We start from the raw sequence: 17542 nt of genomic DNA on the forward strand, positions 1-17542 counted from the left end.
GTACCTTGGTTGCAGGCACATTCCCCAGTAGGGGGCGTGCAAGAGGCAGCTGATAGATGTTTCTATCCCTCTCCCTTCTTCTCTGTAAAAAAATCAATAAAATATATATATAAAAAAAAATAAAGAACTTTAAAAAAAAGGTGCTTAATGTTTAGTAGATTTGTGCATGTTCTAAAACTCTTCACAATTAATTTAATGAATAAAGAAAGATCTTAACAAAAGCATGAAAGAGGTGGGCGCAGTTGTTGCCTCATTTCAAACTCACCCCTGGGCCACAACAAAGAAGGAATTGTGAGAGCTGCTTTGTGCCACTGGCTGGGAGCTGGGGAGCCTGTGGGCCGGAGGAGGGGTTGTGTCGCCGCTATAAAAGGCTTTATGTGGGTATCACGATTTCTCAGCAGATCAGACTCCTCAGAGCCAAATTCAATGTGCACCTTCAGTTCAGGCCACTCCCTGTGGATAGCAGGCTCCCAGGGCCACAGCTTCTCAGGCCTCTGCCTACCCCGGCGAGGACTTGCTCCAGCTCATGCACACTGGGTGTTGGCAAAGCCGAAGCAGCTGGCAGCGTCCTTCACAGACCTGGCCTGCCCGGTCCTGCCCAGAGCACAGCACTGCCTCGAGTCCAAATGCCGCCAAACGGCTTCTAGGAGAGCTGCCAGGGAGCTTTCACAACGAGGAACAACTGGGGAACAAGCGCCTCCTTGTTGGTGATCTCATTTAAATGTTGCCAGACCTATCCCATGTCTCCCCATAGAAATTCTGATGTTGAAGGAAATCTGATTCAGCCAATTTGATTATTTGGCTAAATAATTACCTGATTACTTGGCCAAATTTGATTATTTGGTTATATTATATATTTTTCAAGTAATTTCCAATATTAAACCCTTCTGGCCTCTTCTATTTAATCACAGTACCCATTGCCTGCCTCTTCCTAAATCCATCGTGGTTTTTTTTTATCCTCACCTGAGGATATTTTTTCCATTGCTTTTCAGAGAAAGTGGAGGGAAGTAGGGAGGGAGGGAGAGAGAGAAACATCAATGTGAGAGACACATCAATTGGCTGCTTCCCACACACGCCCTGACCAGGGCTGGACATCGAACCTACCACCTTTCAGTGCGTGGGCTGACGCTTTAGCCACTGATCCACACCGGATTTTTCCTCTAGGGAGAGCATGTAATCTTATACTTTGAAAGCCATGTTCTGAAATTTCCTTTTCTTGACACTGCTCAGAATAGACATGAACCTGGCTTCCACGTCACTTGTAAGAAACGGTTCATCTGTGCTCTTAGGAGAATTTCTTAATTCATTTAGGGGCAAGTGCTGCCCTTCAGTTGGAATGAGTAAAACTTGTTTTCAGTTCTTTTACTTCATGTGGCTATCAAATACCCGTTCTTTAGGGTCAGAACTTTTGTTTCAGACTCCATGGTTTGTTTTAAGCCTTTGTAAACATCCCCTAAATGACCAATTCCAAGTGGTAATAAAAGTGCTTCCATCCTTCATTGCCCAGAGCTTCACTCAGCGGGTGGGGGACGGGTGGGTGAGCAGGGGCCTTGTGGTGGGAACATGTGACCAGCACTCTTCCCTGTGCTCAGAGGAGAGGGGTCTCCACGTCATCCCTAGGTTCCTTGCCTGCCTCAAGGTTGTTTCTACTCAAACACTTAAAGTACTTGAGAAGTATTGGATATTGAAATACATTTGACAGGAAGAAATAAAAATTCCACAAATTCATTCTGATACATGGATAAACTTTTATTTATATATCAAAGGGAAAACTAATATTCACTTAATATTAATTGTCTAATAACTCACTGCCTAATCCACATTTTCAGTAGGGAAGGTGTTTAATTTACTCTCCACCTTTAAAAACCTTCCAATAAAATAAAGGTAGGAAAATACATAAAGAATTCAGATTATAAAACTCTCCAGGTAATTGGTGGTCATAATAATACTGAACTACAGTTTTTTAAAAAAGCGACTTTCTAAAGTTTGGAAGTACAGATAATCAGTACCAAATGTATCCATTAAGTTGTAGTAGGCCATTGTAAACAAACAGTACCAAACTGTATAACTTTGAAAAATCTGAAGTTGTGAACTATATAAAAATTGATTATTCTTCCAGTTCTCCCAGAAGTTCTACAAAATCAGTGATGTACCATTTGGCGTTGTCCTTTACTTGTTGCCTGATCACGTTTCCTCCAAATCCAATGAAAACATCCTAAGAAGACAAAACAAGGAGCAGGGTTAAGCTTTTTTAAAAAGAAAAGAATAACAATCAAAATTTAAAAGCAAAAACATACAGTAGCAGCCTAGGGCAGTAAGTGTCGTTTGGAAGAATAAACTGTGCAAAAAGAGATGAGCCAAAAAATAAAAAATAAATTAAAAAAAGAGATGAGCCAATGTCACTTGGTGTCTCCAGAGCTCCCTGTGAGCCCCCTGCCCGCCGAGTGAGTGCACAGCCACCCCCTGCACATCGTGGGCCTCCAGAACGGAAGCCCTCTTTCAACAAGACCAGTGCTTACAGAGATGAAGTCACATCAGGTGGTAAATGTCTGAGTTCCAAACTACACAGCAATCACACCCAGTCCAGGAAACCTCAGAGGGGAGGCCAAAGGGAAGCCTGTGTGCAGCGGAACTCGCCAGGGCCTGGAACCAGGACTAGAGCAGGCATCTTCCTCCGGGTGCCTGGGTGAACCTGCGCGGCTCCCCCCTCGGGAGGTGTCGCCCTGGGCTGAAGGAGATGACAACCCCAATTTCTGCTGGCAGCACTCTACTTCTCACCATTACATTTATCTAAAGTTATAAGGCTCACCCAGCCGGTGTGGCTCGATGGTTGAGTGTTGACCTAAGAACCAGGAAGTCAGAGTTCGATTCTCGGTCAGGGCACATGCCCCGATTGTGGGCTCCATCCCCAGTGTGGGGCGTGCAGGAGGCAGCAACCGATGATTCTCTCTCGTCACTGATGTTTCTATCTCTCTCTCCCTCTTCCTTCCCCTCTGATATCAATAAAAGTGTATATTTTTTTAAAGTTACATTGTTTCACTAATTTCTATTAAGTGATACCTTCTTTTACTCAATAGTTTTTGTGTTGTTTTTGCTTATAAACAACAGAAATTTATTTCTCACAGACTGGAAGGCTGAAAGTCTGATATCAGGGTGCCAATATGGTCGGTCAGGTGAGAGCCCTTTTCCAAGTCTTTTAAAATGGTATTTCCTCCTTTCCTGCCAGGATATAGACACAATATAGACTAATTTGGAAGTACAAAATTCTCTTACTTGCTCTTTCTCTTCATTTTAATTTTCATACCATATTAAGGGGAGGGAGAGGAATATAACTAGATTCTCACCATCCGGTTAAATTTAACCTCCTCCCCTAGCTGGTTTGGCTCAATGGATAGATCGTCAGCCTGTGGATTGAAGGGTCCCTGGTTTGATTCCGGTCAAGGGCACATGCCTGGGTTGCGGGCTCGATCCCCAATGGGGGGCATGCGGGAGGCCGCCAATCAATGATTCTCTCTCATCATTGATGTTTCTATCTCTCTCTCCCTTCCCTCTCTGAAATCAATAAAAATATATTTAAAAAAAAAAAAGTAACCTCTTCACTGAGCTTCCTGCCTCCGTGACAGCCCTTTCCACATGCCAGCACCAACTCAGCTGTCCTAACACACTGACTTATTCCTTCTCTCTCCAGAAGCTTCCTCGGGCTTCCCATGACCTAGAGGTAACACCCATGTGCCTGGGGAAGTGTGGGGTCTTCAGCGGTGGCTGAAGAGAAAGCCCACTCCTGCTGGTCCTTGCCCCCGACCAGCCCAGAACTATGCCTGATACATCCCCCTCTGCCTGCCGCCTCCCCCTCTGGAAACGTCCTCCCCTGAGCCCTGCCAGGCCCGCCTGTGCTAACCTTCCTGTAGGTCACAGGTGCCTCGGAGCAACCTTCCCAGAGCGACACCTGCATGCGCACCACCTTCTCCTGGTTCCGTCAGGCTATTTGCAATTTTGGCAGATAATTATAAATCCTGATCTGGAAGTTATGATTTGTCATATCTCAACACGATTGGGAGCTCCCTGAGAGAACACCGCATCTATGTCCGTGAATTCCTCATGACACTAGCCCGGAGCTCATTACTTAGTCAAGCCCGATGTGGTGGCAAATCATCTAAAAATGTGTTATCTTGAACAAATTCAAGCAATGTTATAAGGTTGCCGAAAGATCTTTAACCACTTTTGATTAATCATTTACAAAGGCAGTTCCTATTTTTAGATCTCAGGAAGTAAGGTAGTAAAAGAGCTCACCACTGTATTTTTGGTTCTGTTTTTCTTAAGTTAGAATAAGACGATAAAGGCATGTGAAATGGACACATTTGATATTTAGGACCCTTGCTCCATAGCATCTGCTTCCTGGTGGTCTCAGAAAACATCACTAATTCAGAAGAATAAAATCCTTTAACATAGGCATGTCATCCAACCTCCATGAACCTCAGTTCCCAAGCAGTGAAAAGGACATAAGACCTCACCTCACAGGGCTGTTGTGAGGATTAAATGACATAGTGGATGAGGAAATAGTTTATCAATTATAAAGGGACATAAAAATGTTGCTGAGTTACAAGAGCTGTATCATTTGTGGAATTATTGGAGGAACTAAAGCCGACTTACTTGAGTGCGCACTTGGGCTAAAAGGTGGCCATGAAGCAGGGACTAGGGGTTGCTGAAAGTTTTAAAAGTTTTTAGTTCCTTATTTGCAACCTTTCTTGGATTTGCAAAAGGCCAACTGACATATTAAGATTAAATTTGTTTTGTTTATTGTTTTTTCTCTTCCAATGATATTTAATTTGTTTAACTCTCAGAAGTCCCACTGAATTCTGAATCAGCTAAAACAAAAGTCCAACCTGAAAGAATCAGAACGCTCATTACGTACAGCGGGAGGACAGGCTTCCATGTCCGTGGCGCCGTCTCCAATCATGACTATTTTCTTAAAATGAAATTTTTCCTTTAAAAGTTTAATAACTTTTCCTTTTCCGCCAGATTCAGCTGTTGGCTGCGTCTCATCAAAACCTGCATATTCACCTTAAATGAGAAATTAAAACTGTTAGAGACACACAGAATTGTATCACTAGGGTCAGCTTTTTGCATAGATGACATCCTCACTTAAAGGTCACTGAGAAAGCCAAGAATGGTCTTCAGGGAAGTGACACAGCCTGGACTTCCACACCGGTTCCTCAGAATAAGCAAGCTTTGCTTTTAAATTACAAATACAAGGTTACTCCTGCATGTCACTTTATGTTACACCTTGGGTAAATTAGTTTTATCCTCTAAGCTTCTAGTGTATTAATTCTCAAACCATGTTAAGGTAGCAGATCAGCATGAAATAGTAATATGGCCAGCGTGGCTCAGGAGATCACAGTTCAATTCCCAATCAAGGCACATGCCCGGGTTGCAGACTTGAGCCCTAGGTGGAGGGGGTGGGGGGTGTGCAGGAAGCAGCAGATCAATGATTCTCTCTTATCATTGATATTTCTCTTTCCCTCTCTCTCTCTCTCTCTCTGAAATCAATAAAAATATATTTTTTAAACATTTTAATAAATTAATAGATAATTTCATCTCAGATAAGATTCCAACTTATATTTGATCAATTATTTCATTCTTACAGTAAATACCATACTCATTCTCTAATGATCTCTATCTATATACCATTTGAAAGTGTTCTATTAACATATTTTAAATTGTTAAGATTATTTGGTTTAAGAATGTCAGCCACCCCTTGACGTAACTGGAGACATCTTAAGATAACAGAAAACTAGCCGGTTTGCTCAGTGTTAGAGCGTCAAGGGCATGTACCTCAGTTGCAGGCTAGATCCCTGGGGCCAATCAGGGCGCATGTGGGAGGCAACCAATTGATGTGTCTCTCACATCGATGTTTCTCTCTCTCTGTCTCTCCCTTCCACTCTCTCTAAAAATCAACGGAAAAATATCCTTGTTGTGAGGATTAACAACAATAACAAAAAAGATAATAGAAAACTACAGCTGTGGCTCTATGATGGCCCTTAAAGGGGCCAGAGGCACCTCCAGAGGCAGCTATAGTGCAGTGACTTGCTAACAAGTGAACTCTCCTTCCTGAGTCTAAATTGGTTCAAACACACGAGAGCTCTCATAAAACAGAAATATAATGCATAACAAAATAAGTCATGTGACTCACATGGAAATGAACAGTTTACTAAGTGCAGGCATTTGCATCCTGATAGATGACTATATGAACCTCAAAGCTAGGAGAGATGATGCCCTAAGTTTATTTTGCTGAGCAAAGGATTCCAAGGAGCAAAAGATATCAGTCGAGAGAATTCTTTATCTCAGTATTTAACCCTGATGCCTCTTGGCTTAGGTTGCATTCCAGCAGACATTACCTAGAATATTGAAAACTAAAACTGATGAGAAAGGGAAAATGTTACCATTCAAGTCTTACCATTAAAGTAGAATTTCAGCCTATTGGCAAATACATTGGTTGATGGGATATTAAGCTTTGAAGCAACGTGCTCTACGATGCTCCGAAAGCCACCAGATATTAGGAAAACCTGAACATTTCGCTCTTGTAGGCGACTTACTAGCTCCCTGCAAAAAATAAATATAAAATACCAAACACTGATTAATATAAAAGAGGAAATATAAAAAGGAATCTAAAAATCTATATATATTTTTTCTCCTGAATGAATTTGCCCAGGGTACCATCGGACAAAGTATATAGCTGGTGAATTAATGTCTTATATATGTTTTTCTAAATGCACTTATACATTAAAGGGTGGGACCTGACTGTCTTAGGAAACCATTCCGCAACTATATTCTGCCCTTAGACCTAGAAGCACAAGATGAAGAGGAGACTCAATCTCTCCTTAGGGAGAGTGGGAAGGCAGACATGGGCAGGGTCACTCATATAAGTGGCAAAAGAACCACATAGAAGGGAACTCAAAAGTAATGGTGACGGGGGAACTGGGAAGATGGTGAAGAGATTAGCCAAGGAACATATATGCACAGCCCATTGACACAGACAACAATGTGGTGATGGCCAGAGGGCAGGGGAAAAAAAAAGCTGGAAGTGGGCAAAGGGGGGAGGGAAAGTGGGAGACATCTATAATAGCAACAACATTAAAAAAAAGTCTTTAAATTAAGCTTATTATATTGTCCGCATTAAAAGAATAAATAAAGGAATGGCAAGATGCCCTCAGAAGGATGCACCCCAAAATGCAGGTGCTGATAGAGAGACAATATACCCAGACCAGGGTTCCTCTTACCTTATGCCAGGGGTCAGGTGTGGGGGGTGCTCGGCTATGAGCCTCTGCACCTGTTCCCTGGAGGGCTGGATCAGCGCTAAGCGCTCGGTGAGGGCAGCCCTGAAAGGCACCGCCCCGCCCATGGCTCGCTTTGTCCTAGGAGGAAGACCCAACAGTCAGGCCAGCCAAGTCAGCTGTGCCCCAAGTTTACATGCCTAACTGCTTCCCCCAACTCACACAGCATCCACCCATGAGTAAGGTGCTGTCCAGAGCCCCACTGCACAACAGCCAAGCTATGATGCTATGAAAGTGAGGCCTGAGAACAAACTGTGAAGGTTTGCTTGAGAATCACATAATATTTACGGGCATGCCTTGTATCAAATGCAGCTGAACAGGAAATGGTCCATGACCCGGTGACTGCAGATAGCACTAAGGAGGGCAGGAGGGTGGGAGGGGCTCTCCGCCAGGCATCCACTGAGAAACTCTGAACCATAACTAGCTTTCCAGCCAACCACACTTGCAACCATGACATGAAGCACCGGACACTGGAGAACGCACCCAGGTCGTCCTCTTTGGCTAGTGACGGTCATTGTTCCCCTGACCAAGGGACAAGAGTGTCTTATCCATATTTGTTTGTCAGAAGCAACTTTTTTGCCCTAAATATCTGTATAGTAAAAGTGAACGAGTAGATAATGAACACTACCCAACTCAGCTCTAAGTGATGGAAGAAAGAGCCTCCTGCCTGTGTTTCATAACCAGGGAATGGTGGCTCTGATCCTGCATGTCACCCAAAAGTTCATCTCTTTTGCACTCCTTTACCCTTTCATACAGTGAATAAATACTGCCCCTACATTTCTGACACAGCATCCGCCACTCCACAGATTTTGGCCAGCTCATCAATTCCTTCTTCTCGGATGACCGTGCTGTCCACATCAAAGCACACTGCATCGGCCGAGCAGAACAGCTTCCTCAACTCTGAGTGGGACACCATCCTTAGAAGAATTTTCCTCCTATGACAAAAAAAAAAAAAAAAAGATAAATAACTTTAAGGATATAAAATATAAGCATAAAATGGCCCAATTTTGCCTATTGATGCCAGAGTACTTTGATTTGTATCAAACTCAGTACAGCCCACAAAAGCATGGACTCATTCATTTTTTTAACACAAATTAAAAACCTTCTAAACGTCAGGCTCTGAGGCTACAAAGATGAGCAGACCCAAAAGTCTGTTCCCAGCAACTCAGCCTGGTAAAGGTGACAATTTATAAACATATTTGATGTTCAACCAACATGCAACTGTTTCTGACATACTAATAATAGCAATAAGGCAAGTGCTAAAATAGAAATGTACATCAGATACTATGGGCACACGAAGAAAACATTTAATCCTATCTATGAAACAGGCCTTCCAGGAGGCACGGGCATGTGAGCTGAATCTTGAGGGGCAAGTGGCCCTCTGAGTGGGTTCTCAAGGGGCAGGGTATCAATTTGGTGTGTGCTGGGAGTAGGAAGGAGGGAGATGGAAACAAGGAGAAAGGGTAGTGATGGCGGAGGCGGAGAAAAGGCATGGCCAAAGGCACGGAGGAAGAATAATGGATAACGTGCTGAAAGCTGCCGGGCAGTGCGCAAGGAATTCAGACCAAGAGGGGCCTTGGGTCAGGCTAAGGAGTTTGGATTTTAACTTTTAGGTAATGAGAAACCCTGAAAGGCTGTACACCTCAGAAGAGAGGTCAGAGCTAAACATACACGTGTTAGCCACCGGTGTCAAGGTGTAACTAAAGGTATGGCCTGATGACAGTCACTGGAGCGGAGAAGAGAGAGAAGAGGGCTGAGGACAGAGCCGCCCGGGAATGGAACCTTGAAGTCAGGATCCCGGGAAATAAAAGGAAAAGGAGAGGTCGCAGGAAGAAACTCTGGGAGACCTCAGCATTGCAGAAGCTATGGAGGACAGTTTCAAAAATAATTTTGAGGTTTTTTTCTTTTTAAGAAAATCATCGGACTAGAACCATGGGCATGAACAGGATCCTAGAGGTTGCCTGGACCAGTCTGCCCCCAAAGAGAGAATGCGGCATGAACAAGGCCACATGAATGATATGAATAATCTATATTTAGAATAGACATCGGCTGGAAACAGACTCACAGGAGATGGCCACTCACTTCCTAACTGATTTCTAACCAATGCATTTGACAGAATGACCCAGTTCAAAGTTGACTTGGAAAAAAAATGTCTTTTAAGCCAGGGGTCAGCAAATTCAACCTGCCACCTGTTTTTGTATGGCCTATGAAGAGTGGTTTTTTATTTTTTTGTTAATCCTCACCCGAGGATATTTTTTCTCATTGATCTTCAGAGTGGAAGAGAGGGAGGGAAAGAGAGGGGAGAGAGAGAGGACCATCGATTTAAGAGAGGCACATCGATTGGGTGCCTCCAGCACTTGCCCCGATTGGGACTCAGGGATCAAACCTGCAACCCGGGTATGTGCCCTGGACTGGAAATGGAACCCTCAACCCTTAGGTGCACAGGCCAAAAGTTTTTTACATTTAAAATAATTGAACAAAAATCAACAGAAGAAGAATATTTTGTGACATGTCACCTAAAAATAAAAGGCCAGAGTGAAAGGCAACAAGCATTTGAGATCAAAAGAATAGCTATTGGGGAAGCACTGATTCAAAAAGAAACCTAAATAGTGTTCTGATTAGAAGTCAAGGAGTGTTTATGAGAAAGGAAAGGGACCAATTACATCAATAGAAGGAAGGCATTTCTATAGGTGCAGATAAGCTAACATAGTGGCGCTAATTCTAAAGAATGTTGTTAATTTTCAGTCCGATCAGTCCCTGAAGTCACAATATCTGATTTCTTGTCATCTCTGCAAACAGTTGCTGGAGGCACAATGCTGCTTTAGGCCCAGTCCAAAGGTTATTTTGCCCAGTTTTAACATTACAAAGGCTTGAGAAGATGAGCAAGACAGTCCCTCTGAGATGACAGCTCCAACTCCATTTTAAAGTGACTCTGATTATTTCTTTTTTATAGACACATAAAAGTTACATGAAATTCAAAATTCAGGATCCATAAATAAAGTGTTATTGGAATGTAGCCAATATGGCAGGAGGGGTGAGTCTGTTTCATGCCCTTTAGGCAGTTGAGACAATGAACAAAGGAGTCTGAGAAGCTTCTGGATCAGAGGAGAGTCAAAATCATTCCCTGTAGCCGGCATGGCTCAGTGGTTGAGCGTTGACCTATGAATAAGGACGTCACGGTTCGATTCCCGGTCAGGGCACATGCCCAGGTTGCGGGCTCAATCCGCAGTGTGGGGCGTGCAGGAGGCAGCCAGTCAATGATTCTCTCATCATTGATGTTTCTCTCCCTCTCCCTTCCTCTCTGAAATCAATAAAAATATTTTTTTTTAAATTATTCCCTGTAACTAGGACTAGGGGTCCCACTTATAGTACATTTTAGGATAAAAAAGAGGGAACCTGAGATTTTATGCGTACCACAGAGGTTGCAGCAGGCCATTTTTAAAATTTAAAATTGTGAGTAGACTACTTAACTGATAGGCAAACACATAAGAACAACAACAAAAGACAAATCCGACTCACGTTCCTCCCGCGCTGGGTTCCTAGGAGACGCTCTTCTCTTCCTGCTTCTTTCCTCAGCGAAAATGCAGCATAAGGTTCTGACTACAAATTTCTTTGCGATCCTGCGAGTTCTGCAAGAGCAAAGAGCGCCTAGAAACAAAGTACAAGGAAATGAACATCAAGGTCCAGACACAGGATTAGAAAGAGGGAGACTGTCTGGCTTCACTCTCCCTCCCCCTAGGACTGTTTCCCAAGACTGCTTTCTTCAGGACACCCTTGACCTCTGCCTCCTTCTAGCACCAGGCAGGGGTGAAACACATTCTTTTCTGTGGCTTTGACTCTGCAAAAGCTTCAGGTGCGACAGGGAATTACCTACCCCCGAGTCGCCGGGTACAAAGGAGAGGAAAAGAGAAAGAGGACCCACTGGGAGAACAAAATGCAAACACTAGACTCTACACAACAGCCCCTGCTGCCTTCTAACTGAGGAGTCAAAGTGCTCGGCATTCCAAGAACAGTCAGAGACGTCCCGCTGCCAACCGGGAGAACAAAGCCTACCACTTGAATTACAGTCCTCCGAATTAAAACTGCAAATAGATGTGGGTAAAAGTGCAAAAGCTCTGAGGAAAACCAAAAGATAAAAAGACATGTGTAAGAACACGAGGCCAGGAAAAGCAAAGGTGAGGTTGGAAAGGAAGGGAGCCAGAATGAAAATGATTCACAGGCTTCCAATATGGCCCTTACAGAACTCAAAAAGGGCTCAGGGTACTCAGCCTCTTGAGACTGGCTAATAAGCCAGGACACGTGGACTAGGGAAACGGAGACATAGTTAAACTGCCAAGCAGTTCATAGCAACCTAGTAAATCGCAAAATCCTGTCTTCGGTAACCAAGGACACTTAAGAGTGAATGGTTTAGCCGAAACCGGTTTGGCTCAGTGGATAGAACATCGGCCTGCGGACTGAAAGGTCCCAGGTTCGATTCCGGGCAAGGGCATGTACCTGGGTTGCGGGCACATCCCCGGTAGGAGATGTGCAGGAGGCAGCTGATCGATGTTTCTCTCTCATCGATGTTTCTAACTCTCTATCTCTCTCCCTTCCTCTCTGTAAAAAATCAATAAAATATATTAAAAAAAAGAAAAAAAAGAGCGAATGGTTTAGCCCTAACCGGTTTGGTTCAGTGGTTAGAGCTTTGGCCAGTGAAGGGTCTCGGGTTCCATTCCAGTCAAGGGCAACCAATCGATGTGTCTCTCTCCCATGGATGTTTTTGTCTCTCTCCCTCCCTTCCACTCTCTCTAAAAATCAATGGAAGAAATATTCTCGGGTGATGATTAACAACAACAACAAAAGGGTAAATGGTTTACATTTCTCCCCCGACAAGAGGATACATTGCTTAAATCACCCTCCTCAGGGAAATAGCAGAAATCCAATCAGTGCCATTGCCAACCACACCCAAGGACTGATGAAGTTAAGGGGGGAGAATCACCTTTTGGTGCATCAGCATAAAGCTGATGAATATTCTATTGAGATCCTCCCCTAAGACCTCCCCTACACCCCAGCCTTTAAAACCCCTCAACTCGAAGGTCCCAGCACAAGTGCTCTCCCTCCCAGGAACCCGCCCGCACCTTTCCCTTCCCCATCTTCCTCCCCTACAGGCGTGCATCTCCTAAATCAGCGGTTCTCAACCTGTGGGTCGAGACCCCTTTGGGGGTCGAATGACCCTTTCACAGGGGTCGCCTAAGACCATCGGAAAACACATATATAATTACATATTGTTTTTGTGATTAATCACTATGCTTTAATTATGTTCAATTTGTAACAATGAAAATACATCCTGCATATCAGATATTTACATTACGATTCATAACAGTAGCAAAATTACAGTTATGAAGTAGCAACGAAAATAATTTTATGGTTGGGGGTCACCACAACATGAGGAACTGTATTAAAGGGTCGTGGCATTAGGAAGGTTGAGAACCACTGTACTAAATTCTAAGGGACTCCAGAGACTTGCAACCAGGAGCAATGGGCAGCTACAGCTCATCTGGGCTATCCCCCTGACCCTGTCCCCAAGGCCCTCTTATCTCTGACTTCTTAGTGAGCCAAAGCAGCCCAGCCTAGGCTCAATTCCCCACCCAGTCCCTCGCCTGTTGCTTCTTCTATCCTAGGCCCTTCCTTATTTCACTGTCCCTAGCCTTCATAAATGTTCTCCCAAAATCACCTGGACTGGTGGTGTGAAATCTTTCCTGCAGGAAGTCAAGAACTCACACACTACAGGCCAGCCTGAGGCATACCTGCTCCAGACCCAGTCCCTTTCTGGTAACAATAGTTGGAGACTTAAATAATCCATTTACCACAATGGATATATCATCTTGACAGAAAATTAACAAGGAAATAATGGCTATACTGCCACATTAGACTCAATTGACTTAATAGACATTTATAGACTATTTCATCTCAAAACTGCAGATTACATATTTTTCTCAAATGAACATGGAACATTTTCCAGGCTAGACCACATATTATTAGGCCATAAAACAGACCTCAATAAATTCAAGAAGACTGAAATTACATCAAGCATATTTTCTGACTACAGTGGCATGGAACTAGAAATCAACTATAGGAATAAGTCCTCAGGAGTCAGAGGGGGGGAAAAAAAGGAAGGTATTTGCCAATGATACATCTGATAAGGGGTTAATTTCCAAAATACATAACAAAATCATACAACTAAACACCAAAAAACAACACCAACCCAATTTTTAAAAATGGGCAAAGAGCCTGAATAGACATTTATCCAAAGAGGACATACAGATGACCAACAGACATATGAAATGATGCTCAATGATACTAATCATTAGAAAAATGCAAATTAAAACCACAATGAGGTATCACCTCACACTTGTCAGAATGGCTATCATCAATAAATCAACAAACAAGTGTTAGTGAGGATGTGAAGATAAGGGAACCCTTGTGCACTGCTGGTGGGATTGCAAATTGGTTCAGCCACTAAGGAAAACAGTATGAAGGTTCCTCAAAAAATTAAAAATAGAACTACCTTATGACCCAGCAATTCCACTTCTGGGTGTTTATCCGAAGAAAACTAAAACACTAATTTGAAAAGACATATGCACCCTTATGTTCACTACAGCATTATTTACAACAGCCAAGATATAAAAGCAACCTAAGTATCTATCTATAGATGAATAGATAAAAAAGACATGAGACCTATATACAATGGAAAATGACTCAACCTTGAAAAAGAAAGAAATCTTGCCATTTGCAACAACATGGATGGACTTGAGGGTATTATACTAAGTGAAATAAGTCAGAGCCCTGACTGATGTGGCTCAGTTGATAGAGTGTTGGCCTGAGTACCGAAGGGTCTCAAGTTCGATTCCTGGTCAAAGGCAGGTACCTGGGTTGCAGGTTTGCAGGTTTGTTTCTATTTTTAATACATTTTTATTGATTTCAGGGAGGGAGAGAGAGATAGAAACAACAATGATGAGAGAGAATCATTGATTAGCTGCCTCCTGTATGCCCCTCTACTGGAGATCAAGCCGGCAACCTGGGCATGTGCCCTGACTGGGAATAAACTGTGACTTCCTGGTTCATAGGTCAAAGCTCAGCCACTGAACCATAGTGGCTGGACTGGGTTGCAGATTTGATACCCAGCCCCAGATGGGTGAGGCAGCTGGTCGATGTCTCTCTCTCTTTCTCTCTCTCTCTCTCCCCTCTCTCCCTCCCTTCCACTCTCTCTAAAAATATCCTCGGGAGAAGATTAACAAAAAAAAGGAAGAAGAATTACTAAAATAAACTGACAATACCAAGTATTGTTGAGGACAAGGAACAATTGGAACTCATAGATTGCTGGTGGGATGTAAAATGGTAAAACCACTTTGGAAAACAGATTGGCAGTTTCTTACAAAGTTAAACATATAATTCCCGTAAGACTCAGCAACCTCACTACTGGAGATTTACCCAATAGAAATGAAAACGTATTCATAGCTGCTTTATTCATGATAGGAACTAGAATGCCTGTCCATCAGCAGATAAACGGATAAACAAATTGTGGTATATCCCCACAATGGAACACTACTCAGCAATAAAAAGGAATGAATTACTGATTTCTGCTATAAAATCAATAAATATTTTTAAAAATTATACTGACCAAAAGAAGCCAGACACAAAAGAGTGCATACAATATGATTCCATTTATATGAAACCTTAGAAAACACAAACAAATGCATTACACAAACAAATGACAAAAATCAGGTCAGGAGGGCTAGGGATGGGGGTACCTGAGTGCAAAGAGGCCCTAGGAAACATTCGGGGTAATGGAAGTGTTCTATTGTGGTGGTGACCAAGTATGTATAAAATTTTCAAAATTCATCATAATGTACACTTAAAATGGGTGCATATTGTTGAATGAAATTAGACATTAATAAAACATTAGCTTAAAAAAATTAGGCATGTATCAAATCACTTAAAAACATAAAACATCCCAACTGCTTAGTTTCACCAACATGAAAGTGACAGGACCATGATCATTATTATAATGAAAACCTACCAGGCAGTTGTAATAAAATATAGAAATCTTGGATTTTATTATTGTCTTCCCTGATCCTCATTCCAATACCAGTCAAATATTTATTTACTTATTTTTGTAATTCAGGGTAAGAGAGTATATGTTTTTTTTAATATTTAATTACTCTAAGTTTCACCACTGTTGTGTGTGTTTTTAATATTTTTATTGAGTTTATTTATTTCAGACAGGAAGGGAGAGGGAGAGAGAGATAGAAACATCAATGATGAGAGAGAATCATTGATCAGCTGCCTCCTGCAGGCCCCCACTGGGGATGAAGCCCACAACCCAGGCATATGCCCTGACCAGGAATTGAACCTATGACCTCCAGGTTCATAGGTCCATGCTCAACCACTGAGCCACGCCAGCCGGGCGAGAGTATACCTTTTTAAAAATATATATTTTTTTGTATTGATTTCAGAGAGGCAGGGAGAGGGAGAGATAGAAACATCAATGATGAGAGAATCATTGATTGGCTGCCTCCTGCACGCCCCCTACTGGGGATGAGCCTGCAACCCAGGCATGTGCCCTGACCGAGAATCAACCTTGTGTTACCTTCTGGTACATAGGTCCACGCTCAACCACAGAGCCACCCGCCGGGCTCCGGCCAAATATTTAACCACAATGTGCAAGGCACATAAAGAAGATAGAGTAAATAAGTTTATGAATGAAATAATTATTTGTTTAACTCCCAATGTGAAGCTGTATCTCTCCAACTACAACAATGTACCAGCACTTACTTAAAATTCTAATTCTAATGGGAAAGAAGATGGCAAAGTCAGACACTGCAACTCTAAACTTTGGAGCTTTTTCTAATCTTGCATTGATTCCCCTGTGCAGGATTGCATCATTCATTCATGCTGTTTGGCAACAGGCAGCCGTGGGATGGAACAAGGAAAAGCTACACGAAAGTAAACTGATGAAAAGACAGCCTTGCAATCCCATGAAATGCTTTATCTATCGCGATTAAGAGAAATAAATGTAGGATCACAGAGGCGCTGAATGTGCACGCGGCAGGCGGGTGAATCAGAAAGCTGGGCACACGGGGTGACAAACACATGCCCGAACTTACCCTGGTGCTGCTGCTCCTTCCTGGGCCGCCGCCGCCGCCGCCTCCAGGACTCCCGCGGCTCGAACCTTCCGACAGCAGGGGGCCCAGGGCCGGCTCCCACCTTCGGTCGCGCGGTTCCGAGGCAAGTGACCCGGGTAGACGCGCAGAGCCTTTCTTTATCAAGCAATCATTTGAAATCTGCTGATAGGGCGGTGCTTTCTGGTCTGTTTTGCAAGTGTTTTATCTCAACTGAAGGCTGCGGAGCCGGGCTGGGGAGAAGCCCTTGGCCCCGCCCCCAGGGCGGGGCTCCCTGAGACCGCCCCCTCCTCCCTCCCGGCCTCCCCGCCTGCACCCTAGACCTGCACTTCACGGCGCACGCTTCGCCTCAGAGCTGGGGCAGCACCACCTCCACTCGGCAGAGGAGAGAAAGAGCACCCACCGTCACCACCACTTGGATCAGGGTACGTGAGAGAAACGAGGGACCTCTGCACTGACTTTGCGACTAACAAAAGCCTCTTAGAGGCCTGTTTTGACATTAAGCTCTTGTAGGAACGTAGGTCCCAAGAGAACGTTTAAAACCACGTATATTCGAAACTAAAATGCAGGAAACCTTGAATGACAAAGGGAGCCTTTGCACCCTTTTTTTTTTTCTTTTCATCTTTTCTTCTAGGTGTCACTTGCCCAGCTATTTACTTTCTTATGTTGACTACAATAAGGAAAACTGACTGTCCCCTAACATTTATTTACCTTCGGGTACAGCTGGCTGGAGCTGCGCAGTGAGGTCCCACCCTAAACACAACCCTAAGCCTGAGATGCTGACGGTCAGCTCTGCAGGTGCCCTCCAACGTGCTCCCTCCCGCAGAGGGGATGCAATTGCTGGAGCAAGACACTTGGTCACAGATTCCCTGCCCTTTGCTACAGAACCCCTCAATAACCACAGTTCATTCAGAAACAAGAGGCCTGGTGCTTTTTGGTTAGATGCGCCTTTAAGTTCTATATTCTCATAGTTCATTAAGTAAGAAAACGGTTGTATGTTTGTGGCACACCCGGTTTAATTTCTCCCAGATCTGCTGGAGATGGTTCTGA

At 43.5% G+C, this 17542-nt stretch overlaps 1 protein-coding gene across 4 annotated transcripts; it reads right to left on the reverse strand.

The window, feature by feature from the left end:
- Positions 1-1728: 1728 nt before the first annotated feature.
- Positions 1729-16772, reverse strand: PSPH (phosphoserine phosphatase). Of its 4 annotated transcripts, none has more exons than XM_014544434.1 (7): positions 16478-16770; positions 10851-10960; positions 8108-8266; positions 7278-7412; positions 6455-6600; positions 4913-5061; positions 1729-2215 (listed from the first exon to the last, which is right to left on the reverse strand). In XM_014544434.1, the coding sequence occupies exons 3-7, from the start codon at positions 8245-8247 to the stop codon at positions 2108-2110; spliced, it is 678 nt and encodes a 225-aa protein (XP_014399920.1). In that variant the 5' UTR covers positions 8248-8266; positions 10851-10960; positions 16478-16770; the 3' UTR covers positions 1729-2107. The 4 variants fall into 4 exon arrangements, with proteins under 4 accessions (XP_014399920.1, XP_005872079.1, XP_014399921.1 ...); XM_005872017.2 differs by having other exon boundaries at positions 10851-10979; XM_014544435.1 differs by lacking the exon at positions 7278-7412 and having other exon boundaries at positions 10851-10979; positions 16478-16772.
- Positions 16773-17542: the final 770 nt, after the last annotated feature.

This window comes from Myotis brandtii, unplaced genomic scaffold, assembly GCF_000412655.1.
Source record: "Myotis brandtii unplaced genomic scaffold, ASM41265v1 scaffold363, whole genome shotgun sequence".
NCBI classification, from domain to species: domain Eukaryota; kingdom Metazoa; phylum Chordata; class Mammalia; order Chiroptera; family Vespertilionidae; genus Myotis; species Myotis brandtii.